At 39.0% G+C, this 27,650-nt stretch overlaps 1 protein-coding gene across 1 annotated transcript; it reads right to left on the bottom strand.

Moving 5' to 3' along the window:
* Nucleotides 1-246: 246 nt before the first annotated feature.
* Nucleotides 247-27,235, bottom strand: LOC139461892 (MFS-type transporter SLC18B1-like). The gene is made up of 14 exons (XM_071243385.1): nt 27,161-27,235; nt 25,740-25,944; nt 23,558-23,653; nt 20,324-20,397; nt 19,395-19,542; nt 18,629-18,697; nt 8,362-8,452; nt 7,221-7,366; nt 5,687-5,785; nt 4,542-4,636; nt 3,967-4,062; nt 1,955-2,029; nt 713-806; nt 247-415 (listed from the first exon to the last, which is right to left on the bottom strand). The coding sequence occupies exons 2-14, from the start codon at nt 25,899-25,901 to the stop codon at nt 287-289; spliced, it is 1,374 nt and encodes a 457-aa protein (XP_071099486.1). The 5' UTR covers nt 25,902-25,944; nt 27,161-27,235; the 3' UTR covers nt 247-286.
* Between the last annotated feature and the right edge of the window lie 415 nt (nt 27,236-27,650).

Below are 27,650 nucleotides of genomic sequence, written 5' to 3' on the forward strand. Positions count from 1 at the left end.
GATCTGGTCACCTTACGTCTGGATGAACATCATCTCATACAATGACATTAATGGTGATTCATGTACTGCGAAGTACACAACATGAAACAGTAAATGTGAGAAAGGTCCAAACGAACGCAGCTTGCAAACGTGTCCTGCTTTCGTAAAACCAATGCGCTTTGTCATTTGGCGCTGACACACCAATGTTCACAGTTCAAAATCTTGGCGAATCCAAAGGTAAATTCGATTGACCGTTATGTACGGATCTCGCTGTCATGCAATATTGTAGCAGATGATAATTCTGTGGTCATTGATAAGTTGTCATAGCAATGTTGTTGTTAATCACTCCATTCAATTTATCATACTTCTGTTTGTCATCCGTCGATTTACACTTGTCAGACGCAGCGTACAACAGGAAAGGACCACAAAATATTAACTGCAAAAAGACAAATATATATATATATATATATATATATGGTAAAAAAGTGCTCAAAAGTCATATTATTATATTCTTACACAGACACTAATACATATCAGTTATATTGATTCAAAAATAGTATTTTTAAGAACCATTTACTTCGTTCCTCTGTTTCTCTTTGCTCTTTTCAACTCAACGCACAAGTTCACTTAAGGTGACAAGTAAAAGTGAAAGAATTAATGTTGTTGTTTACTGAAACCAACGATATTGGCTGATACAAGATCGAGAATGCCAGACAGGAAATGATCATGTTACCGGAAACAAGGCAATGATAGCTGCTGCTACCATCATCCAGGCAAAGCCGAAACGTTCGGTGAGCAAACCTCCAAACAGTGGACCAAGTAGCGTGCTAGAAGCATAAACATAAAGAACAAAAATTACTTAAGTAAGTTCAAGTCGTACATGGACAGACAGAAAGGTTTACCCAGAAATAAATGTATTAGGTCCAATATATAGGTTTATTCTCAAATTAAAAATGTGAGAGCTTTTATATTTGATTGGGTACATGGTATAGAAATGTATGCTCGCCCATGGTGAAATATGTAAATAATGCTATAAATTAGGCCAATTAAGTTAAAAGGAGTTGAATTATGCGTTGTGATACTTGTAGACACACCTTTATGTATATGCAAAAGAAAAATTATCAGTTTTAAGCAAAGGCACCTGGTGTCATCACTGATTTTCAGATAATGTTCATTATTGAATTGTACGCCCAATGGAATCTGTTTCGGCAGATATGCGAGAATGATTTTTCTCTAGTGTTGATTCTTTTCTTTTGTTATCAGTACCATAATACATTTCTTACCTTACGGGTGAATTTGACCCTCAATTATCAAGATTAAGAATTCTCTTAAGGATTATAAAGTATAATAATACAAACAAATATTGTGTAGTTATTTGTAATTCAATGTAAGAAACGACATAGAGCATACATGTATGCTACTCATTAAATGCGGCCTTGTCACATGTCCTCTTGTTGCCATACATAAGTATTCAAAGTACTTGTTTAAAGGAACTATTTCCATTCCTGAAGGAGAAGGCATTTAAGAGAAAAATGGCAAATGAATATGATCATATGCATGTTGGACACTCAAAAGCGATGGCGCCCCACCCTGGGATCACTGACATTTGAAGTTGCAGTTTCACTGACTTAAAGATATTTCTTCTCAATTCAGGTAATTATGTATGCTGTCGCTGTTTTCAAGCTTTGTCCTTGAGGATAATCGAGGGCTGTACATGATATACACTTGATATGATACCCTAAGATTCATAGAACTGTGTGGTTTCACAAAATTATGACAATACTTTTACGCACACCATTTTAATGCGCTTCTGAACTGACCACATGTAGAGCAAGCTGTCGTACAAACTGCACACACTGTCAGTGAGTAAAGTCCTTATCATTAAGCCACTGATTTGTCAATATTGATTGTCCTTGTCCACTAATCACTTAACAGGTTCCAGTGTTATCAAGTTGACGACATGAAAAACACTTACCCTAAGCAAACCGAGGATTGTACGACTCCTCCTACAATTCCAAAGTTAGCTCCTTTCACATCGAAACCAAGGCTCCTGAAACACATGATTATCCGGGTTGGAATTGGTCATCATAAGGGGCTACTAGATTGGATCGGGCGGCCATGGTAAGACTCTGCTCGTACCAAATTGTCGCTACATGTTTATATTGGTGCTGTCCCCGTGGGAATTCAGTGTAGAATTCAGGGTAGAATCAATGCTTATACGAGTAGAATCTGTAGACCATGCGCAGTGACTTTGCTGAATGTGCACGTTGCGATGGCGTGTATCGCTGCTTATAATTTCATCCACTGGGGTGTCTGGTACGGACTCGAATACTTACAGGCAATTGTGATATGTCTCGTTCATCAACTCTATGTTGACCCACCAACATGACACTGTGGGGATTCCGGGTTAGAATTGTAGGTCCCCAGCAATGCTTGTCGGAGGAGCTATGGGGATCGGGTGGTCAGGGTTGGTGACTTGATTGATTGTATGTCATACTACCAAGATGGCCTGGAACGTTGCTCATAGTATAAAACACTGGTTTGTCTGGTCCAGACTCGATTATTCACCGACCGTTATAATGTAGCTGACTATTGACGTTAACGAATATATTCTGCATTCTATATGGAATGCAGACAAACAAACTATTATCAAGTATGTATTTAATAATCGCTGCTGTCCTGTCAGAAACATGAATATGAAATATTATTAATAAGCGGATAAGGGTATTAACAGACTATAGCCTTAACGACTACGGTATGAACATGGCTATACTCTAAAAGAACTACAGCTATTATTTTATCTCACATTAAAATACTAACTTGCTAACTAGCTTGTTTAGTTAAGCAGCTTGCTCGCACACAGGGTACACAGGAATCGATCTAGAATATCACATATTACTAGCATACAACCATAAAAAGATATCACTATATGTTACAATACAAATTTTAAAAAGGGCTATAGATCGCCAGCAGCTGAAGGTAAGTCACCATGCTGGGGTCCATGGAGACTTACAGTACCTTTGCTACCTGCATGGATCTGTATGATTGAATGTCGGTGACATACATTTGTTGTAAACCTATCCGTCGAGGCATATTATATGTTGTAGCAGGAACACTCTGGGTATATGGGGTTTTAAGCGTCCCGCAAAAAAACTAACTAGGGAAACGTAAAACCCTATGTACCCCGAGTAACGAGTAACGAATTTATGTTACTGACATGATTTAATATGATACTGTAAAAAGAATTTTTTAAAATCCAAATTGACAGGAAACATCTGTTCGATTGAGCGAGGTTAGCTTATGTTGTATCACGTGATTTCCATTGAAGCATGCCACCTTTTGCTTGGAAACGGGATATAAGGGATTTATTCCACCTCCCAAAAATCCACGTATAGACTGCCTTGCTCGTGGCGGGGTATAAGGGATTTATTTGCCCCCTGAGAAATTTATTCCCCTCTGACGCGGGATTTGTCGTATTTTATCAAGGTCTCATTGACCAATCAAATCTCATCTTTATGACATAGATATATGATAAGATGTTATGTACCATGTTTAACAGCCTATGTATCTTGCGGTAAGAGTTCATAGGCTCACAGGGGCGGTCGGGTAGCCTAGTGGTTAAAGCGTTCGCTCGTCACGCCAAAGACCAGGGTTCGATTCCCGACATGGGTACAATGTGTGAAGCCCATTTCTGGTGTCCCCCGCCGTGATATTGCTGGAATATTGCTAAAAGCGGCGTAAAACCATACTCACTCACTCACTCATAGGCTCACACGTATCGGCTGACAATGTTTATTATTGAACTCCAGCATTAAAGAAGTGGTGTACATAGGCTCACACAGGTCACACCTCGCCATATCCACCTCGTGATCGGCTGACATACTATTGTACTATTGTATTAAAATTTGTTTTGTTTCAAAATTACGAAAACAATCACTGACCGCATTATTTTGATCACAACAATTGAACTATGACTATGAACCTTACCCTGCTCCTTCAACCAGGCACTTGATAGAGCTGACGATTACTGGAGCGAGGCACAAGCCCATCAACACTAACGCCACAATGATTGTCACCATGCCACTACGAAATACAATATACCATTTTAAAAAATGACTCATATATTAATAAAATATTTATATGAATAAAAGGGTTGTCTCCCAGTTGTTACACAGTGGATTTTAGTTACATATCCACTTTTTACACAGTGGATATACTATTAACAAGAAACAAGACAAGACTGCAACACGGCAGTATTTTCATTTCGAGTATTGTTTTACCTCTAAATGTGTAAACATAAAACACTCACTACCCGCTTATTGAAAATAATAGATCTTCCTAGAGATGAACGATAATGTCCCCTATGTAACTTGCACTTTATTGTTGTCGAATTACATTATTTCATTGGCTGGTGGGAAAATCAAAGACAAAAAGTATAAGTGGTCGAGTGTATTACATCTGAAGCAATTCCTTCCAAATCATGGACCTTTTCCTCAAACTATGAATGTGCGATATCTGTTGATTATTTGCGTGAGCAAAGATATTATCTATTAAATACTTACTGCGGCAAAAATGGCAGAAACGGGGCTGGTCCAAAAAGCAGGGAACAGATCGAAGTAAGAATAAGACCTACTATTATCAAGAATGTGGGTGGCACCTGGCAAAAGAAGAGGGTAATCATAAGTTCATACAGCGAAAATGATGTGTAATTGTTGCTTTGTAACAACTTCTTTCACCGAGAAACGCTAAAGGCATGATTAGACCAATAAACCCACAAGTACGTGCTGATAATGATCTCACCAAATCAAGTAGTATTACTTTACCAAAGATATGTCAACATTATGAAAAAAATATCGGATAAATACTCAAGTACTTCAAGTATATGAAACCAATGCCTCTAGAGAGACGCGGACTTTACCACAAATATTTCAGCCAAGATTTCAAGAGCGTCATACAACTCTTGCTCAGAAGTTGTCCAATCAATATTACAACATTCAAGGCCTCAGTAAAGCTTTCAAAACGTTATATGGCAGAGGACATTTCCCAATTTGACGCATCAGTGACCAGAATGACGCCTGATGCAGTTCCCTATTTTGACTCGTACTATATGTTCCTCTATTTTTTCAGGTGAACATTTGACTTGCATGTGTTTGTGACGGGTGATAGTGAATCATAAACACATGCTCTAGATATAGTCGAAATCGTACAGTCGACTCTGCTTTGTGCAGATATTTCTTGTGAATATGGAAAGGGTTTTGTTGCTTTTTCAAAGGAACAGAATCAGTGTTTAATCAATGGATTGTCTGGTACAGACTCGATCATTTACAGACCGCCGTCATATAGCTGTAATATTAAACAACAAACAAACAAACAAACAAACAGCGTTTAAAGTGAAGCAGCGATACCCTAGAAGCTTCTCCATTTACAAAACTACTGGGCCTGTCACTTGGCTCAGAAGTATGTTATACACCTATGGTTTGAAGATGTAAAATACCATTCAGTTTGTAAAATCTGGTACACAACGTGGGTGATACGGGTACTTACTATTCCAAACTAAAGAAACAAAACCGTGCTCATAGGTTTCTCCAAAGGTATAAACGATCTGCATCATTTGGGGCTTTCCATTCACAAACTGACATCCCATAAAATGGATGAAAAGGTGTGTAAAGCAGCATTACAACAAACTCACTACTGTGGTTTGACATACCTTCCAGTCAATAAGATACCCCCACAGGGGCGTTGTGATTGCGTACATCCCTGGAGTGATTGTGTACAGTAGACCGATTACAACCTGGCTTATATCAAACTGTAACAGAAATATGACATTGTATTAAGTGTGGCATTGTGGATTTGAGGGCTGGGAGTTTTGGTTGAGAGAGGTTTGTATACACTGCGTTCGTAAATATCATCATCCGTAAATATATGCGATGTAGTCACTATTTTGTACCAATGTGTCAGTATAAAACAAATTGTCAATGCAGTCTTGTTTATCCGTCGAAACAGATTCGACAAAAAACTCAACAAGCAAAGTCATGGTTGCCGCGAGAGGGAAGAGAGAAGCCAATGCTAAAACCAACGACGGTTCAGCTTACATCGCTGACGGGCAACCACGGTTCTTGTTTGACAACGTGTCATGCTGCTGCAGTTCCCCACTGCTACACATTCTAAAATCTCTAGTGTATTTCAAATGTATTTCTATGGCTTATCCTAGGTTTTAGAATGTTTAAATATGTTCCATATTGACAAGGGTTTCAAATATTAGCATTTCCCTGGGCTGGGAAATATTTGCAAATTTGTAAATTTCAAATGTTTACATGCCTCATGAAGTTAGTATCACTTTGGACATCAAGGGTATGTTCAGTATTATATGTTCCTAGCACTGTTTTTAAATTAGGATAACTATATACGTTTCCACTATGTGAAATATGGTTTAACATTTGCTGATTCCTTTTACAATGTACTCGAGATGTGTCAATGTCGGCGTTATACTATATGGAGTGGTGTCAATGTTGACTATATACTGTGGGGAAGAAGTGTATATGTCAGCAATTAGAATGTGTCAACTTTTATATGGAAGTAGAGATTGTTGTGTGTGTATCTGTAGTGATTGTTTGTAGTCACTCAGAGTTAGTGTAATGTCGTGCACTGCCCCGGTCTGATGTTAGCGGTACGATAATTGACAGTTTTCCCTCCGCGTAAACTGTAACATGCCAGTCTTGATATTCATAGAAATTTTGTGATGTGGCACTTTCTTGAAGACAGGTATAGTATTTACATAACAGCGACACAACGGTGATTCGTGGCTTTTTACGACAATCGCCAGCGAAACATTCTGGACGTTCGTGACATTATTTTGGACCTGTTACTTATAGATGCTACGGCTTGTTTTGCCTTGTGTTATTGTGAACCTTAAACTGTGTTTAAATATAGTTTGTAAATTATGTTCAATGTTCTTGTGGGGTCATTTATTGATTTCACAATTTAGTTCTGCTCGTACAGTTTTCTGGGGTAACCTTTGGGTTTCAATTTGGATATCAAATTTGGATCACAAATTTATAGTGTCCTGGAGTTCTGCCTATGGTGACTGTATACCTTACTGGATAGGTGGCTATGTATTGTGTCAGAGATGTTCCATGTGGTTTTCATACTGTGCTGGAGGATGTCTATGTCTGGGGACTGTCACTGTTACTTGAGTACATTCTTTAAATCTTTATATGTGAACCGTTTTAGAAGAAAAATACCTCCTTTAAGTGCAGCGATAGCATAGGCATCCGCATTAAGGCCGCAGTATAAGTACATATGGTGACAAAGCTTCCAAACAAGACCCATGGACTTCTAAAGATGGTCCATCTAGATGGGCATTCAGAGTCACTGCATTCCTGCCCATCTAAAATATACAGAAGATTAACTTCCATAATTACCAGGAGGACCAAAATGTTCAGTAGAAATCAATTACATGCACAATTGTCACCTTATCGTGACAATGGAATTCAAGCAGTCACGCAAAGAAAAGAACGTAATTACACATCAGTGTCCAGTGAGTTCAATACATGACAGGCGCAAAGTCATGTCCCACACATGCTTACGTCAATAGACGTTCCACTATTTCATTTCATACTTTCATATGTTTTATCCCATGATTAGTGTACTGTGCATTGGTCATACGGAATGGTCAACACGCTTGTCACAATAAGACCCCTGCAATCTTTGTTTGTATGAGGCGACTAAATGGATCGGGTGGTCAGGTTTGATGACCTGTAGACCTTATACCATTTCAGTACATCTTTTAAATACTGATACATCTAAGTTATAAAAGATTACACAGATGCGACTGGCCTGCATTACAACCCTTGGAATTCCAATCTTAGACTTTGTACGTAGTGTTTGGACCTACAGTTTCAAAATGGTTTAACACTAGCCGATCAGAAATCGTGATCCACAGTTCTGTCTCCTGGTCTTTAAATCCCAGCACATTCTCATTTTCTTTATCTACCTCTTCCAAAGAGGTTGCTGAATAAAATCAATGTCATACCTCCACATCGTTATCATTATCAAGACCATTGGTACTTATATATTCAACCACACCGTGAGGATGCCAGGTTAAAACAAATCCGAGCAATATAAATGTATGGAAGGCTAAGATGGATAGGGTGGCTTAGTTTAATGCGTGTCATCATACATCGACAGCGTGAATCGTTGCTCATGTTATCAGCCATTGGCTTGTCTGGGCTGTACTCAGTTGTTTACAGGCTTCCGAGATACTGCTGAGTACGGCGTTAAAGAAGAGAAACAAACTATGAGACCAACCTATGTAAGCATAAAGATGTGTCATCATGATGCAAAAAAACAAATACATTTGCACACGTATGTTCATGTACTTACAGTGTTTTGATGGCAGCAGAATCCATGATACTACACCGCAAGCAAATGTACAGCCACCAAGAACCCAGAAAGGAAGACCGAATCCTCCTAACTAAATAAAAGCGACAAAATCGTTGTTCGTTATAATTATAACATCAAAAATATCATGTAAAATTTCATTTTTGTATACATCTTAACTTCGGTAATAGAACAAATTGAATAGAGGTTATGACGCTAGCGATGATAGCAAATATCCTGTATGAGGAATACACACTGTATATTCCTAATACTGGATATTGACCATCACAAAACACACAAGCGTGATAACCTCTTTATCATATAACATGTTCTTATGTTCATTTGTCGAAAAGCATGTTCCCATCTCTCACGAACATTTTTTTTATTTTTAACTAAACATTGCAAGTTTCCCTGACATGTGTGCGTTGAAATTTAATACGTCAGAAGTTCAGTGATTTTTCAGTCGGGCAGTGATAACCGTCAATATAGTTCCAACTAAAAACTGTTTCTTGGACGGTGGCGTAACTTCATATAGGCAAAATAACAATTGCCCACACATTCCTGTTCTACTTGTCTTTCGCGGCAAATCATCTACGGCAACTGCCCTTCATAAAAGGGAAGCTACTCCAAGCCTAGTCCATGAGACGCCACGTTTGTTTAATTTATGTCATGTAATAACGTTACGAAGTGCAGTGTCAGATGTACACACAGCGACGAAATGAAATGAAAAGTTCAGACACATTTCGGCTAAATGCAACTGTTTTAGGTTGGGGGAAACCGCAGAGGTCTACACGCAATTTACCTCGTTAATCTGTTTCGTAAATTATATCGCCAATGTTTCCAAGTCTTCTAAAATCAGTTACCACACAGTTTGAGCCTGAATTTTAGTATTTGTGACTAAAGTTTGATAAACATTTGATAAACATTTATGATAATAATTATCCTTATAGTTTCTACAGATTCAGGATGAAAATGTTAGCAATGTTACCGAACAGTATTATTGCACGTGACAATAATTCGTTAATACTATTTTCATTATGGCAACTGTATTTGGAGTGTTATGAAATAATTTGTATTTCTTTATGTTGACATCGTTTTACATAAGAAATAGAACATTTGTGCAGATTTTAGTAACAGATCAATAACATAAATAATACCGCTGTCTTAACTAGATGGCGGTTAGAAAAAGCACTGTTTGCATAACAAAAGGCTGCCGCTTTTTTAACTAGGTCGGGGTTAGAAATAGCACTGTTTGTATAGGATGCCGCTGTCTTACCTAAATCGGGGTTAGAAAAAACACTGTTTGTATAACGAGAGGCTGTTGCTGCCTAAAGTAGAATAACCAATAAACGGAATAGCAAGAGAGTAGCCTTTTCCCGATTGACACGATCATTGCAAAATAATAGATAAAAAATCCATGAATTTAAAATTGTACAAGGAAACATATATATGAAAACATTTTGTTGGAATAAATTCCTATTATATTACGTTCACGACATTAGTTCTGGAGTTTTCAAAGTAAATTTAATATAAGTGTTTCTGTGATTTCATGTACTGGTGATTCTAAATATAAAATATTGGTTGATATTGTTTGACAAACAGTTGTATACACCGTCCATTGTGATGCTTCTACTTACGGATGTTTGTTTAGTCAATTGACATGTGTTCTTTGTAAACAAGGATCATTAGTGTGAAAGGATTACTGTTTGTCATCCAGTATAATGCACTTCCTCGATTAGCATAATTAGAGTTTGTAATTAGTTACATCTGGACTCCAGTTAATCAAGGCAGCTACATCAGTTGAGAGTGTGAGCAACTGGAGAAGAGGCGAGCAACTCAATGTGATTTATGAATTAGTGGACTTTTAATAAATAAACAGACGCCTGTCGCAAAAATGCATTCGAACATTGAACACGCACAATCGCAGATATTTCTATCGTACATTTGAGGGTGAACGTGAACGAAGCCGTGCAGGATTCCTTACAGCAAGTGCAACAAGTGCAACACCTAATCTTAAAATGAAAGGAATTAATATTTATGGCTTTGGGAATAATATTTCAGTCAGATTCTGATATTGATAGAGTTAAAAAGGAAAGCCCTATGATTAATTGCCTTGGAAGTCTTAGATACCTTTCTGGTGTCCACCGCCGTGAACCATACTCACTCACTCAGTTAAATAACTCCATCACATCATAAGTTATGTTCAAGCATATATTGATATATTGCCCATCTTTTGGATTATTGTACCAAGAACAAGAATTAATCCTAGAATGTTTACACTAAGTTTCATTTTGGACGCTGAAATAATGCCGATGTGACGTTAAATTTTAACTCACCCACTCAATACGGACTATAAGGATACGGATGGGGCGATAAGGGGTACAGGCCACGAGAAAATTTATAGAGAAATCCATTACACCTTTTTACAAGATGGAAAACATCTTTGCTGATAGTAAATTACATTTATAGAAATCGAACCAATATACAGGCTATATGTTGTAGAACAGAATACTATGCCAAGTCATTCCTACCTGATGCCATTAATAATTGAAATAATCATCTGATATAGAGGATTGTTAAACTTGGACAGTGTTACTTGTATACAGTTAAGCCATGATACCAGATTTTGTCACATAAACCTTTATCGCCTCGGACTCGGTTGTAGTGATTTAAACTTCCATCGGCTTAAAAGACAATATATTAAGAAACGATTCGCCTTTCTATTCTAAAGGTTAACTGAGTTTATATTCAGTGGTTTATGGGAAACAATTTGTCAATTTAGCCATTTTGAAATCAGTCCATGTACATCCTACGTTCGGGTGAATTTGCACTAATGTAATAACTTAATTCATATTTTAAGACACGTATTAAGTATTAAACAGTTAAATAGCTTTTCTTAGTAATTGAACACCTGTCCATCGACCGCACCAAACTGTTGACCAATCGTTTGTGTTCTGTTTTAATTTTTATATGTACTATTTAATACAATTTGTATATAGGAAGCTTGGTGGAGACTTTAAGGATATAAGAAATGAATACAGACTGCCATATTGTCTGAATGTCTTAACAATCACCGGGTGTGACCATGTAGACAGGATATTATTCGGGTTTCTGATACTTACTTCATGAGCATACTGGGTATTGGTGCTTGGCGATATTATCGTGTCGGCCATTTTGACGTCTTGTACTTGATGTAAATGTATTACGACGTGCTGTCATTGTGACTGACTTACTGAGGTAGTTCTTTACAGACCTTTCTCATCTAATGAGGATATAATTTGAACACATGTGCTGCTTAAGATGTTTCTGAAGAGCAAGCTGTGCATCCATACGCCCATGTCACCTCTCTTTTTGAGCAACTATTTTACTCCGCGATATAGCTGGTTGTTGTATGGCTGTCAGTGTAAACATGAAGTCACACGTATGTAAATGAAATTGTGTTTAGATGTTGGTCTACATCCTTTGAGGTAAGAAATTGTGATGAAAAAATTATAAGAATTGACTTTCACTTTGTGTGAGTTCATTGGAGTATGAACCTTCATAGAATGACAGATACTCCAATGAACTCACACAAAGTGAAGGTCAATTCTTAAATAATTTGAAGTTTACACGATATACGGCTTTTCCATTGGACGAGAGGTCGGTCACGAGACCGCGAAATTGACGTTCATAAGTGTATGAACGACACAATTTGACGTTCATAAGTTTTTTACGAGATCGTGTTTTTGAAACGACGTAAACACTGACGGACTACTTCCACATTCCTTGGGAAACCCCTGGGAATTCCCTAGCACGAAAACATACATGAGCGTTCTTTCTGATCATTTAGAACCTTTATTCTTGGTCTCAGCGTTTCAGTATACATTGAGAAATGTCAGAGAGCGTGACTGCATGATTGTTAACGAATATCCTCGCTGCGGCGTATCCTAATGAACAAACTAAGAAAGGCACATCTAAACTATCGTAGTATCGACTCAATCCTTGCCTAGGCTGACATCGACCGTCTCCAGCAATCTATGAATTTACCTAAGTGTCTGTTTGACGCATCTTTATTCACCTTTCAATGATCGGCCAGTTGATCAATGATGACTAACACATGTTACCGCCACATGTTCATTACGAACTATAATACTGACACGTGCACGTTGCTTAAGGGTTATTGGAATAAATTTGAATTTGATTTTCACATATTTTCCTCCTTTGCTCATGAGCATATACATGGATATACATGCATATGCATTATAAATTTGAAATGCAATTGTTGTTTTTTCTTCAGAAGAGTCGTGACCGAGTCCTCGGGATACGCCATCGCGGCCTTCCCGTCCAGAAGAAACAGAGGTACGAGGACGCATTAAAGATAGCTCAGTTGATGTCCTCCGAGGAAAGTAACTATGACGAAGACGGCATAAAGATTTTTTTACAGTACGACCAAAGAACTGCGAGTCGACGGAACTGCAGATGGCGAAGAGGCTCGCAGATGAGACATACATGAAGAAGCTGGACAGTACAGCAGCTTTCCCTAAGGCAAGACGTGTCCGTTGACCACCATCACAAAAATGTAATATCAGTGTGAGTCTAGACGCTGTTGCCGTGGATCAGTTGCTGTCGGCGTGGCATGTATCCGTGTAGTTGACGACAGTCGCTTTTGAATGTTGTTAAGTGTTTAGGAGGTCGCCTTCTGCCTAGGCAATTTCGGCTGACCTGTCCCTCTTTGGAACTCCTGTGTGTGAGTAGGGTACACCTATCTATTGTGAGTTTGATGTTCACATAATTTCTGTTTTTGTATTGATATGATTTCTATTCTCTTATATTGATATGATTTCATTTCGATCCTTGGTTGCTCTGTTTATATACGTTCGAGTAGCTGTCCATCTCTCAGAAATAGAGTTAGTTTGGCCTTCGCTATTGCATCTCTTGGCTTTCGGAGATTTATGACAGATAGCGGATCTAACTGCAATTCTTGTTTTAACCTAGCCCGGGCTGGGGCATTGTCTTGACATTCTAGTAACACGTGATCAATGGTTTCAGCCTGATTGCAAGATGAACAAACCTTGTCATGATGCTTTTTGTGACCGAGTCTGAGGCGTGAGATAGCAATTTCAATTTTCCTTTCATTTGAGTATGAGTTTGGCTTTTGTTGGACCTTGGGTTGAATTTTGTATAGCCATCTGCCGATCTTACTTGCGTCCCATTGGGCTTGCCATCTTTCTGCTATGGAGGCTTTGATTTTGCTTTTTATCTCTAGTTCACTAAAGGGAATAGGCTGTTTATCCGCTTTGTCTAGAGCTAGCTTTGCCAGTGAGTTTGCTTTTTCATTTCCATGAATATCTATGTGAGAGGGGATCCATCACAGCTCCACCTGTTGCCCTTGGTCCGATAGTTTTGTATATTCTTATAGAATATTGTTGACTGTGTTTGGCCTGGAGTTTGAGTTTCTGCCACTGATGGCCTGAAGTGCACTTAGCGAGTCTGATAGGACGACTGCCTTTGCTTCCGGAAGTTCCGGAATGAGTTCGAGTACATGATGAATTGCCTCCAATTCAGCCGTGAATACCGACTGACCATCAGGCCAGCGAACTGAATGTGCTTGGGGTTTGGAGCTGTGGATATGGATCCCGTAACCAGACTGTTGTTGATAGGATTCTTGGATCCATCAGTGTATATATAGGCCCAGCTGTCCCAGGTAGTTTGAATTTTAGTGATAGCTACTGATTGTAGTAGGGTTGGATTTTCATTTTTAGTGACTCCTGATGTTAAAGCAGTGTCAACTTTGGGAGTTTTTAAAGTCCAGGGAGGGTGTAACCCTTTGTAGTGACTTTCTGGAGGCTGAATGTCATCACAATTGTGACTTCGAATGAGTTCACGTACTAATATCCCAGATGGCTTTACTGAGGGATTTTTTCGAGCTAGGGCTTCATCTCGAGTGTTTTTGTGTTGCCATATCTTCTTAACCAAAGGGTTTGATGTTTGTCCCCAGAACGATAATATTGCCTGCTCTCTTCTTAGTTTCAATGGGAGTTCTCCCGTTTTTACTTGTAGTGCTTCTAGTGATGTGCCTGTGGCCAGCATTAGGGCTTTGTATTGTATTCTGTCTAGGCGCCTCAAGACAGTATTTGATGCTGAATGAAAAGCCTCACAACCATAGTCAATTTTTGATCTGATAAGAGATTTGTAGAGGTCCAACTGAGTGTCCCTCAATGTGCCCCAAGATGTGCCTGAAATTGCCCGTAATACGTTCAGGTCTTTATGACATCTGTTTTCCACATATTCTATATGTTTGCGCCAAGTGAGGTGTTGATCAAGGATCACCCCAAGAAATATTGTAGATTTTTCGATTTTGATAGGTTTGCCTGTTATGGAGACACGGGGTATCATAGCATCATTCCCCCGGCGTTTGAATAGAACTCCAACAGTTTTTTCACTTGAAAGGGTGAATCCCCATTTATTGCACCATTGATCTACTCCGTCCAGGGCTGATTGGAGTTTTTTTCTGATTTGTGAAATATCTCTGTGCTTTACCCATATTGCTCCGTCATCAGCGAATTTAGAAGTTTGGGTAGGAGAGTTGACATGGTCAAAAAGATCGTTGATCATGATATTGAACAGGGTTGGGCTTATAATGCTGCCTTGTGGCGTGCCATTATCCAGTGCCATAGGATCAGATCGATTGTTTCCTATTTCAACTGATAGCGACCTGTCTTGCAGGAAGCTCTCTATGAAGTTTGCCATGTTCCCTCCTACTCCATTTTGTGAGCTTTTGAAAGCATTTCACAACTCTTTGTAATGTACCAAATAGCGCTTTAAAGTCATATCATCTCAAAGGCACATTCATTGAAGGATCCGGTTACATGATCTGGTGTCAAACCTTTGTCTTCTCAATCTTAATAACAGGATATGCATGTTTTAAAACTAATTAGATGTGCACTGAATAGGCATTTATGTAAACTTAATTAGATGACAATGTTTTCACAGCAATTGGCCAGGAGAGATGGCAGGTAGGTAATTTATATGTGGGTGGGAGGTCCCTCCCATAACGTAGACCTCGAAAATGCAGACCTCCCAAAAAGCAGTTAAAATTAGCTCACTAATTAATTGGGCCATGCTGGTCACACCTTATTAATGAGAGACTACGTTCGCGGCACGTCAGAACACAACCATCCACCTAGTGATGAGGGAGCAGTGAGATTTGTCAACGCCATAAGGAAGAGGGCCAGGGAAGAGACAAACAACTATGCAGCGAACAAGGGCCCCATACAAACAACAACCTAGAAGGTTTCCACTCCAGAATCGGCAAGCCCTCCAGCACAAGCATCCAAACATCTTCAGATTTATAGAACTGATCCAGAAGGTAGAAATTTCGGAGAGAGCGAAACTAGCGCAGATTCAATTTGGAGCAGCACCGCCAACCAGGAAGGTTGTCTACAGAGAGAAAGAACATCGCCTTGTCTGACTCAAGGAACAGCTTCATCGCCGTGAAAAGACACCCCTTCAGTACCTGGATGCAGCTGGTCCACTGATGATAAACAAGTGAAAATGACTGATAATCATAAATGACAATGAAATAACATTTGAATAAAAAATTGTGAACTCTACCCAGCTTTCTTTCTTGTTACATGGGTGATACCATTCTACTTAAGGTTACAGGTTACTAAATACTGATGCAACCAGCCATAACGAGTGTTGTTTTAACGAGTCTGCGTTTTGGCAGGTCTACGTTTTGGGAAGATACCGGTTAGTGACTGAATTTGCGGATGTGTGTGTTCGTGGTACTTCTATGGGGGTGTGATGTGTATTTTGTCTCGTAAGCCAAAATGGTTGGATGTTTAAATAGTGACACTTTAAAAAACTCTTCTTCTTTTTGTTCATTGTCAAGATGCCGTGTATAACTTCCTAGACTGCTGACATGTGTTATCATTTTTTATCTTCAAATACCACGATGTGCCCACTGATACCGTCATTATGTTGATTGCCTGATTGTTAAGAACTATGAGTTGCTATATATTATATGATTGCTTTGTAAAACATCGGCATGCTGTTCACTTTCATTGGGACTGGATTCTTTGCGCAGTAGCCAGAGTATCTCACTGTTGAATATTTTTTTATCATTTGCATTTACGTAAGTAAAGAAAATATCAATTTAATCTGAATACGAGAATGTGTCAATTTCTTGTTCTAAAAAGTACAGGTATAAGTATTCATTTGTATTAGTAAGAATTTTTAAAATTTTCTTGCGCCTGTTGTACATTACATTTACGGTCGTAGTTTGTTGACTTTGCTTACGATATTAGGCTGAGACCCCAGAAATGTTTTAAACATTTGATTGCATTTTAAGCAATTTCGTACCGTTTGGACAATAGCAACAAATCTAACAGTGGCAAAAGTCAAATAAACAAAGATGGCGGATGCATTAAAATGTCAGAGTTAAATCAGTACTTTTAAAAAATCGGGAACAGCTTCCGCGCACCCGGCCACATGGGTTCCAGACACTAATGCCTACGTCCACTTTTGCCTACAGTCACTATTGCCTACAAAAAAAATAAAGCAGTGTGGAATAATGCCTACACAATGAAAAAAACATACCCATGCTAGGAATGAACTCCTCCAATATATGATTTCCTTGAAATCATCAAATACCTGCTGGTGTATACTATAAGAACTAATGCAATGATGCAGAAATCATAAATTATTACTGTTAGTGTTATGGCAATGTGAATTAAAAAGTGACTTCATACAATTTTCTGTCTTTTGTCGCCTATCGGCATTATTCCACTAAAGTGGACTTGTCCAGTTAGAGGTTGGGTAGCACTGATAGCGGGCTCTGATCGAAAAGAGGACAATCCGCTACTGTTGTCCGGCAACACGCTATTTTCGGAGTATTTTAAAAAAAATCTTTGATTATATTTTGAAGACTGGAGGAACTTTCCAAGGACTGCCCTTTTTTAAAAACGTGATTTTCCGCGTTCCGCCGACATTTGACATTATAACAATGTATACCCTACAATTAAACCGACAGCTAAGAACAAACTAAATTCAACACTTTTAAGTAATGATAAAATGAAATAGTTTTCATCCTCTGTGTAATCCACTCTGGTGGCTAATCTGCTATGTGCACGAGAGCATGTTACAAATCACATCGCGGCCTCCCCGTACAAACGAATCCAAGCTCAGCACAAATCGATTTCAACACTTTCAACACAGAAGTCACCGCCAATGCAATCACCCCCAACAGCTAATCCTCTCTGTGCATTTGATCATAACGTCTACTCACATACCAAGCACCGCGCAAGGAAAAGTAGCAGACGCCTCAATCGCTTACCCGTCAATATCATTGCAGGGAGAGTATGTACTCCCGCTAAGAGTGTGGAGTACTAATTAAACATTCCAGTAATGTTACACGCCACTATATCATTTTTTTGGAACTTGCTCATACTAGTTTACACATACAAATCAATTATAGAACAATACATAGCAATTGTCCCCCCTTTACCAACATACACAAAGAAACACTTCATTTTGCACATTTATAATAATTAAACACGAATACATAACAATTATCTCCCTTTACCAATATATACAAAGAAAACAAATTTGGATACATTATATATACAAAATTTTATATTTTTGTATATGTCATATATACAAACTTGTATATTTTTGTATATACTATCATTTCAATCTTGTATATGCTTTGGAAATATCATCATTCCAAAGCATATACAAGCTTGGATAGATGGATATTTTTTGCAGTGCAAGTTTGTGAAAATAATATCTCGCTCTAGATTACTGATGATGCTTAGAGCGTATGTGGGATCTTTTGACAGATAACTGACCTAATATTCTAGTTAACTGGCTATAGTCTAACTTGTCATCTGATAACATTGTCAAGTACCCGTTGAATACTATAATGCCTGAAAATGCTTTACTTTGGGATAGTCTTTGATCGAAAATGAACTGTTGACACTGCTTGTACTGTGTTTGAAATGACATTTTAGCTTCGGTAAAAGGCTCACATTCACATGTTAGAAGGCACATCCTTAAAATCTCAAATCTATCGACATATATTTGATATTCTCTTTACACTTGATAATTGTTACAGGTAAACAAGGCTTTCTCAAGTCCATAATTATAAATCTGGCTAAACTACTGGACCTTTAGGGTCCCGTATATAACATAATACCTCGTCATTTAAAGTGGATATTGTGTTTGCCATGCATTTGCGTCCTGGTGCATGGAACTGATAATGCATATACTTCGTTATATTATTTATTACCTGATACAATCCACCGCCTATCGCAGGCCCTGCCATAAAGCCCAAGCCAACTGCCGTCTCAAAAATACCCTGAAACAGAGGTAGTTGCTAGACGATACACAAATATCAATATCAAATTACATTCATGCCCCAAGTGAAATATTTGTTTCTGTCTTTCAAGTCTAATTATAGTGGTAGGTCAAAGCTAAAATGTTCCTGGACATAACCACGACGGAAGTCGTTGATGGCATGGTTCTTTGAAATATTGATACTCAACTCAACTTTATTTGGAGGTCACCGAGAGAGTTTGTTGAAAATGTGGAGTCTGTTATTGAGGGCAGGGAATTGGTATTAGAACAGATATATGGTCAGCTACAGCTGCAAAACCGTATATTTTATTCCAACAATATGAAGCATAACTATTTCTTCAAGAATGTTCAGGGACAATTTATTTTTTTAAATGGTCGGCCCGTAACAAGATACCGAAGGGACTATACTCGTTTCAGTTTTCATTTCCAGCGTGAATAAAGCAGATCGAAATATGCTGAAATGACTGTAAGGAAAGCGGTCTCATAAAGGTCGAGGTTCACAATCGAATGCCAAGCATGACAGAGAAGTGATATGCGCTAACCCTGCAAATATACGAAATGTATGCACGAATTTTATTTCAGCGGTAATAATAAAGCATACGTCATACATGTACTAAACTTGTCGTACATATTCACCATATCAACAGTTTCACAGTAAATCAAAAGATTTGCCTCTGATACTATTTACGAAGTCTTACATATATCGACCCTATGTTATCTGGATAGTTTTGGCTGGCGATCAGGAAGGATGAAGATATCAATGAAGATAATCCCGTTGCTTCGATCATCCTGACAGCAAAGCAGGTAACGATGAAGGGAAGGCCAGGCGAAGACATGTCCAAAGTCCTGAAGTTCAGAAAGGCAACAGTACATAAATATGCTCTACATGGAGACTTAACTAGAACTATACTCTTTTCGCAAACACCTGATGTCATCACTGATTTTTAGTGATCCATTCATACAATTTTCAACTTTAATTTGCCTTTTACGCCCTGTGGGATATGTATTGGCAGATAATCGTGAGTGGTTATTCTCTGGCGTTTTACCTATATTATCTCATTAGAACCTTATAAGAAGCATGTATAATGTTGATCCCCATAGTTTTGTGACAATCATTACTTTTACGACCACTACATACAGTACACTACGTAACTATCAGTCGAAATACAGTTTAGTTTGAGACGTGAAAGTTAGAAACTGCATGTTCACTGTTACGACTTTATGTTATGAGTATGTGGGTGAGTGAGTATGGTTTTACGCCGAATTTAGCAATGTTCCACCAATATCACGGCGGGGGACACCAGAAATGGGCTTCACATATCGTACCTATGTGGGGAATTTAACCCGGCATTCAACTAAACGAGAGAACGCTTTAACCACTACACTACCCCACAGCCCCTGACATCATGATATGAATCAACAAAAATTTCATATATACAGTAAGGTAGAATTCTCCATGTATCACATAAAAAAACGCTGGAATTCAGCAGGAATGTATCTAGCCCCGCATATAGTCAATGTAAGAGCTTTTCAACACTACACTACATCAATGTCCTCTTGTATATTATTGGCCTCCATAGCCGGATAAAAGGGGTAGCCTATTGATTAAGGCATTAAGGCGTCTCACCCAAAGAGAATCGTTGTCGAACCAATTATCAATATTCCGGTAATGTAGAAGAAACGTGGACTGGCTGTAGATATCTGAAATAACAAACAATGTTTAGAAAATCCACCGTTACTTATATATGTCTGAGATGATGCAAATGCGCAAAAGCCAAGTAATATACTACCTGGCAAAAGACTTCGGTGGCTAAACATGAATCAATAAAGAAATGGATATTCAATGATGATGTGAAGATTACATCAGCTGGTATCTCACAACAGGTGACGTGTACATAACGCCGCAATAAACATGGGCACAGTATTCAGTTATGTGCAGAGTAAAGCAGGTTTTGTCATGATCAGTTTGAGGTTGGTCACAGATACCAGACATTCTCAATCGCGAATATGACGAGCACAAGCACCAATGCACGCTTGTCGTCCCATCGATGTCGTCAGCTGCCTGTTGACGTCATTGGAAATCCGCAGACATTCGCCCCTCAGTGCGGCTGTCGGCTGTTGGCTATACTGTGGTGGATTAGGACTTCTTCTGATCAGATCATCAAGATGATCCCACAAGTCGGTTAACTATGGGGTACGAGCTGGCCACTGAAGAACTGGTCCCGGTTGCTGTACATGTTGGAGAATGAATCATGGTGTGATAGTGCTAACATTTGCTTAAAACTTCATGTCAAATATGAACATAAAAATCACAGTTTATAAAGTTCACACATGCATCTTTGCAGTGAATCCTCGGATATCTGACATATCTGACATTTAGGCTGTAACGACATGCCACCAGACATGAATTAGACAATAGATGCCTGTTTGCGTTGCAGTCACCGGCTGCATGTCATTTCCAGATTGCCAAGTTGACCGTCGGAGGTCAAACTGATATGCTGTTGGCGCTACTAAACGTCAGCCTTTGTTTTTTAATTACCATAATCCGCTTATAGGTAGACAAAAGTTGGTAATTTGTTTTAGAAAACTACGATAATCCGCAAACCTGTACTACCGTAATTCGTCTTTAAATATGTCCATCATAAATGTTGCATCATTTCAAGCTGACAGGTCATTGTGAATTTGAAATTATTTTGTTCTTGTATCGTTTTAAGGTTAAAACAAGTTCCAGTTTGAAATTATTTCTGTATAAATATAAAATGTTCAAAACATGATTCTATTCAGCTCATCGTAAATATAGTAATGTCTTGAAGCCAAATCATCTCCAATAATGTAATTTATGAGTATTCATATGTTTATGTGATTAATAACATTAAGATGTTTCTTGGTTATTCATTGTTTAGCACATTGGATCTGAATCAATCTTGGAACTCTGATGTCATCATTTTTCCATTCATATATTCTATTTTAAGGCAAGATTACCGAGAGACAGAGCGTTCTCAATGGTAACACCACGGGTTGAAGAACGACATTCCTACATATCTGGTCGTTGATGTTGCCACGGATAATAAGTACCGTCCGTTGGTTACCACATATTTTCTACCCAAACCATCACCCCTCTGCTACATGTACATGCACTTCCTGAATGCATCCTGGCATTCCCCTTGCGCCGAAAAGCCCGATCACGACCATCATTATTAAATAAGCACAAGCTTCTTTTATCAGTAATACCCTTCTCTGTTAGTCACGGATCTGCCGGCGTTGTTCTAACCTCACCGAATGCCGACCCTTTTCGATGTCAATGTTCAGTGGTCAAGGCCTTATTCCACGTATGAGGCGGTAGACTCCAATTTCTGCGACTCGGAGATGTCTTAGCATAGAGCGTCGTCTGATGCGGTGTTCTAACGCTGTTGCTGCCGTTTCTGCTTTTGTGACGAAACTGTTGCGCAATGTGTTGAGGTACCTGGCATCATGTGACGTCGTCATGTGTGGTCTAACCGTCTGTGTGTTATTATGACGATGGAACAAGGTTACACATGAACAATTGGAGTTTCTTGCAATTGGTGGTGCTTGGCACCATTCTGCTCATTTCTGCTCATTTCAAACACGCCCTCTCTCTGTGTTGTGCAGCTTTAGGTGACATATTGTTTGTGCATTTATATAACCTGTGATGGTTTGGCAGTGAACTATTGCATTTTGTACCATTTCTGCATGTACAGTTTTACGGGTACCTGAAAAAGGAATTTGGTGAGTTTTCGCAGCTGCACTTGCATCTTCCAAACTAACTGGTTCTGTTTTGGCCTTTAAGCGTAACGTTTTCAGTCTTGTCACGTTTTGATAACGTTTATATTTTTTGTCAGGCAGATCATATCAGTTACGGGACGGTGGAGTAGCCTAGTGGTTACAGCGTTCGCTCCTCACGCCGAATACCCGGGTTCGATTCCCCACAAGAGTACAATGTGTGAAGCAAATTGCTGGTGTCTCCCGCCGTGATATTGCTGGAATATTGATAAAAGTGGCGTATAACCTTACCCACCTACTCACTACTGTTATCAGTAACAGCGGTGCCACATCAATTTGACTTCAGGAATTGCTTACTACTAATCGAACTACCTGTGCTGGCGGGCGATAAACAGTGATACATATTTTAGCCATATGACAATGTATGTACTATAGCATGTTCTTACCCAAACCGTCAGTGTGGTGTGTAAGCCGGAAGTGGTCATCAAATTATCTAGAAGCATGGGCTTTTTCTTTCAAAGATGTCCTGCATTTGGGGCTGTGTGGGGTCGTACCGGCATTATTTCGGCCATATAGCGAAGAGTCACCTGATGTGGCAAGGTCAAATGTGGATGGGTCTGCTCCTATTTGTGCATTTAATGCAAACACATTTCAAGGCAGCATACCATTCAATGTTAGATTGGTATACAAGATAAGTGTGAGCTAGCAGATAACCAAAGTGGTTCATGAACGAATTGAATGACACTTGCAGAAAGCCCCCTTCATCTCATTATTGTCTTTTTATTCAAATTAGATCCTTGAGCAAAGACGAATAGAGTGTATTTCATACTCTGCCAATATAATGTAGGCAGTCTGTAATGCTTTTTTATGCGTGGTTTAATATTCATAGGGCAACCATGTCAAAGAGGATGAACCCGATCTATCTGAAGAATCTTCTGTTTATAGCATTACGAGAATAAGGTCTTACGTGCCGAGGTGAATGTTTGTTGTAAAAAGAAAATTTCGGAGAGGGTCATCAGACGCACAAAATCCAGTAGCAGAAGGTTATTAAAGTCGATCTATCATCGTTATTGAGCAGCCTTATCTAGATAGTTACTAAAGTGTAAGACATTTGACTTACCAAAATTCCAAATAGCGGGGACACCAAGAAGATCACTAATTCTGAGCTACTGTAGACTAACCCGATGAGGGTTTCCCCCAATCCTTTCTTTTTTGCCTGGAACAAACAGGTAGTTTACCATAAGACAAGATGACAAGTTATTATCCCGAGGGAAATTTGGGTTACAAGATCTCAGCTTATTAATAAGCACCCATATATTCAACAACAACAGTTCCTGTGACACCAATATTTTAGTTTACTTTTCAAACAAGTAAAGATTGGTTTTCAATATTGTAGTACATGTATGGAATCAAGTCACAACAACGCACCTGCTACAGAACAGCATGCATTCCATTCAAAAGTTGACTTTTATGCAAGCCCCATGCATTTCACTACCCAAGAATGGGTATTAAAACATGTGCGTTAACGGGATTCCATATGCATTGTTTAGCATCGTGCTGACAACAACCACTCAGAAAAACAACAAAATTACGCAATTATTCAACATTATGAAATGCCACGCCTGTCCGAAAATGAGCGTCTGCGAGCCATTGGTATGCTTGAAGCAGGATCGAGTCAACGTGATGTTGCAAGACAATATAACGTCCACAGAAACACCAGTTGGTGTTTATGGCAACGTTGGCAACAGACGAATGCAGTCAGAGACCATCCTCTGAGTAGCAGGCCACGCGTAACCAATAATCGATAGATCCGCCAGACGTCCCATTTTACCGTCAACCACCGTCAAGCACGTCTACAGTGGTGCAGACAGCCTCTACGCTGGTCGGCCTTGCAATGGGGACAAGTTCTATTCACTCACCTCAGCCACAGCGATGGACCGGTTCGAGTGTACAGACGTCAAGGTGAACGTTACGTCAATCATTGTGTTATGCAAGAAGATCGGTTCAGGGGCGGCAGCGTTATGGCATGGGGTGGGATTACAGCAAGACGGAGGACCCGTTTGAAAGTGTTAGAGGGAAATCTCAATGGACATCGCTACCGCGACGAGATCATCAGCCCTGTTGTTCTTCCGTTTTTGCGTCGTCATGGCCCAGGCATTACCTTTCAACATGACAACGCCCGGCCTAATATTGCTCGACTTGTCGGGCTTCTCTTCAAAAACGTGAATGTCATCCCCTAGGCCTGGCCGGCTCACTCCCCTGATCTCTCACCAATCGAGCACATGTGGGATGAGATGGATCGGCGCCTTTGACGTCAACCACGTGATCCACAGACACTCCAGAAACTTCGAAACATGCACCAGTAGATATGGACAGATATCCCACAGGACTTTGTGCGACGCCTGGTCCATTCCATTAGACGAAGATGGGTTGCTTGCATCGCAACCAGAGGTGGACACACACGCGATTGATTTGCAAATTGACATTTTGGCATGTTCATGTTTTTTATATGAAATCACGCATTTTCTGAAGTCAGTATGGCAAATTAAACCATTTGAAGACTTACAGAAGTCTTTACCTGTTGCAAACCGAAACTGTTTCAGATTTGGTAAAAAACATAACATTTTAGATTTAAATCTTATTCAATGTCACAGGAACTTTTGTTGTTCAGTATACAAATAAATAAGAGCACACAAACGTAATTAACATTACATCTGGCAGAAGGAAACAGATGCTAAACAATGATTTATCACAAAACCCATTATGAAACCTGATACCAGCTGGTATGAGGTTTCCGGCCCTATTTGCGGCCAGAAGGAAGAAGTTGATACTCCGAATATAAAACATGCGACATAAGCTTAACAGTTTATTTACTTTATTAACTTTTTGCTGTGTATAAATACTACTGATGTCTTGGAGAGATGACAATGGTGTTATTCTCCATGTTACAGAGAGTTTGCACAGGTTTCAGAACCAGCTTGAGAAGTTAAAACTCAGACTTCATAAATGTTATATAAAAACGATGACATCTCAGATTATTCGTATGTAATCACCATGTCTCACTACAACGCAGAAGATTATCGTGGTTTGCCTTTAAAGTACGAATACGACTGGGTGCAAATAATCCGCGTATTCCTGCATAACGTAATGTAATGTTTTATTACCCTCATTCGGTGTTGTTTGGGACGCAAATATGCCACAAAAAATAACTATGGAGTTCTACGATGCCCAAGAGGGAATTTGACGAAAAAGTGGGCTGCAGTGTAAGCTCATCTGACTCACCTGTTCAGTTCTATACATACCTCGATTGGAAAAAATGGGGCCATCAACGATAAACTTGTCCATGCAATAAAGTTTGATATGACCATCGCGGAGATGATAAACTTCTTCTTGATACTCTCCATCGCGTCCCCTTTTGGCAAAAGAGCTTGTCCATCTGATTTGGTGGAGCCTGTCACTTCCATGGCTCGTCTCCAGTTACTCTCCTAGATTTGTAATTGTTCGTATCTGAATGGCAACAAAATGTATTGTTTGGTATTAAATGTTCCAAAAGATTGGTAGATTGTATCCCTCGGAGTTTGTGGCATTCGTTACAAAATAAAAAGCTTTAGAATGAATTTGATAGAAAATAATGATTGATGTGTTGTGTTTAAAAAAATGTATAAACAGAGCATATAGCTGAGGACTATAATTTATGTTCTTTATTGATACTCTTGCCACAGGCAGGCCGTAGCCGTTGTCATAATCGTCGAGGCAATGAGTAGGTTTTAGGCCACTCTTTACAGACTTCAAACCCGGAATGGGCATTGCACCAATTAATTTGGACATGGAATTTCAACCCGGGTTACAGACGATGCTTTAACCCTGATCGTTGATGTTCTGTGTCGGATGTGGCGATGTCCATGTAACAACAGCGCGTTTAAATGTTTTCAGTTATGCAAGGAGTTGTCTCAGCTCAACGGTTAAACCTCGAATCAATAAAGGTCAGACATGCTTACAACATTCAGCAGAGACACTGGAAACATTCTGTGGTTCACAGATTTGGTACGGACATAACCGCGAACAGCCTCGTATTATCATATGCTCAGTATTGATATAATAATAATAATAATAATAATAATAATAATAATAATAATAATAATAACAATTACAACAATAAATACAAAAGTCTTTGGAATAGTCCCGTACAGAGCATCAGACCTATCCAGGCCTACAAACCTGATCTTGTCCTTTTTTTAATAAATCCAATGAAATCATTTGTACCATTGAAGTTTCTGTCCCGTTTGACACTAATGTGATTGACAAGATTCAGGAAAAAACATGGCAAATATGCAGAAATCGTTTTCGAAATGTCACGCTTGCATTCCAAATACCCAGTTGTCCGACGGCCCATTGTTCTCGGTTCCTTAGGTTTGGTTCCTCCCAATCTGTTGACTGACATTGGGAGAGTACCCGGGTTTTCGACACAGCAAACCTGACATAAATTATGCATAGGGATACGGTTATTGAAAGTTACAGAGTAAAACTTCAGCTAGATCCCTTGCTAACAGATACGATTTCTCGACTCCACATAACACCAATGAAAATATGCACAAAACAAATCTTACCTTGTTCCGCTTAAACCCAAGGCAAATAGGCTAGCATACAACCATATCATAGTTCTATCTGCTTGCGCTTCACTTCCAGTTGCAATATAAGATATTTCTACGTATACATATTTTACCTGGACATCAGTTCCCGAGACAGTTGTAAAATGTCACTTTGTCTGTTATAGAATCATAGCCCCAGTCGCCAAACTTCAAGAATCAATATCTCCAATAGACGTTGTAGGACGTATTAATTAGTTGAAAACGATAACTGGCACATCATTGTTGGGATATCACAATATGCTATAGGAAATACAGCACCATTATATTGCAACATGTTGTCACGTAAAGCTCTTGATGTCCCTCAAACGGGAATAATACACTGACAGCCGGAGCATAAAACAATAAGCAATGTTCGGGAATATCATTGCATGAGTAATGATACAATGGATATAGTTAATGGAATCATTAGAGCGTAATTATGTTCATTCTGCTGAGAAACAAAATTAATTTATAATTAACAACGACAATGTACATTTCCGTTTGTTCTATGCAGGTCTTTCCTAGCTGTACTCGTGTTTCAGCTTATAGAAATGATTGCTTTATACATTATCTTACACGTTTTCT

The sequence above is a fragment of the Haliotis cracherodii genome, unplaced genomic scaffold (assembly GCF_022045235.1).
Source record: "Haliotis cracherodii isolate W230 unplaced genomic scaffold, xgHalCrac1.p SCAF_1, whole genome shotgun sequence".
In the NCBI taxonomy this organism is placed as follows: Eukaryota; Metazoa; Mollusca; class Gastropoda; order Lepetellida; family Haliotidae; genus Haliotis; species Haliotis cracherodii.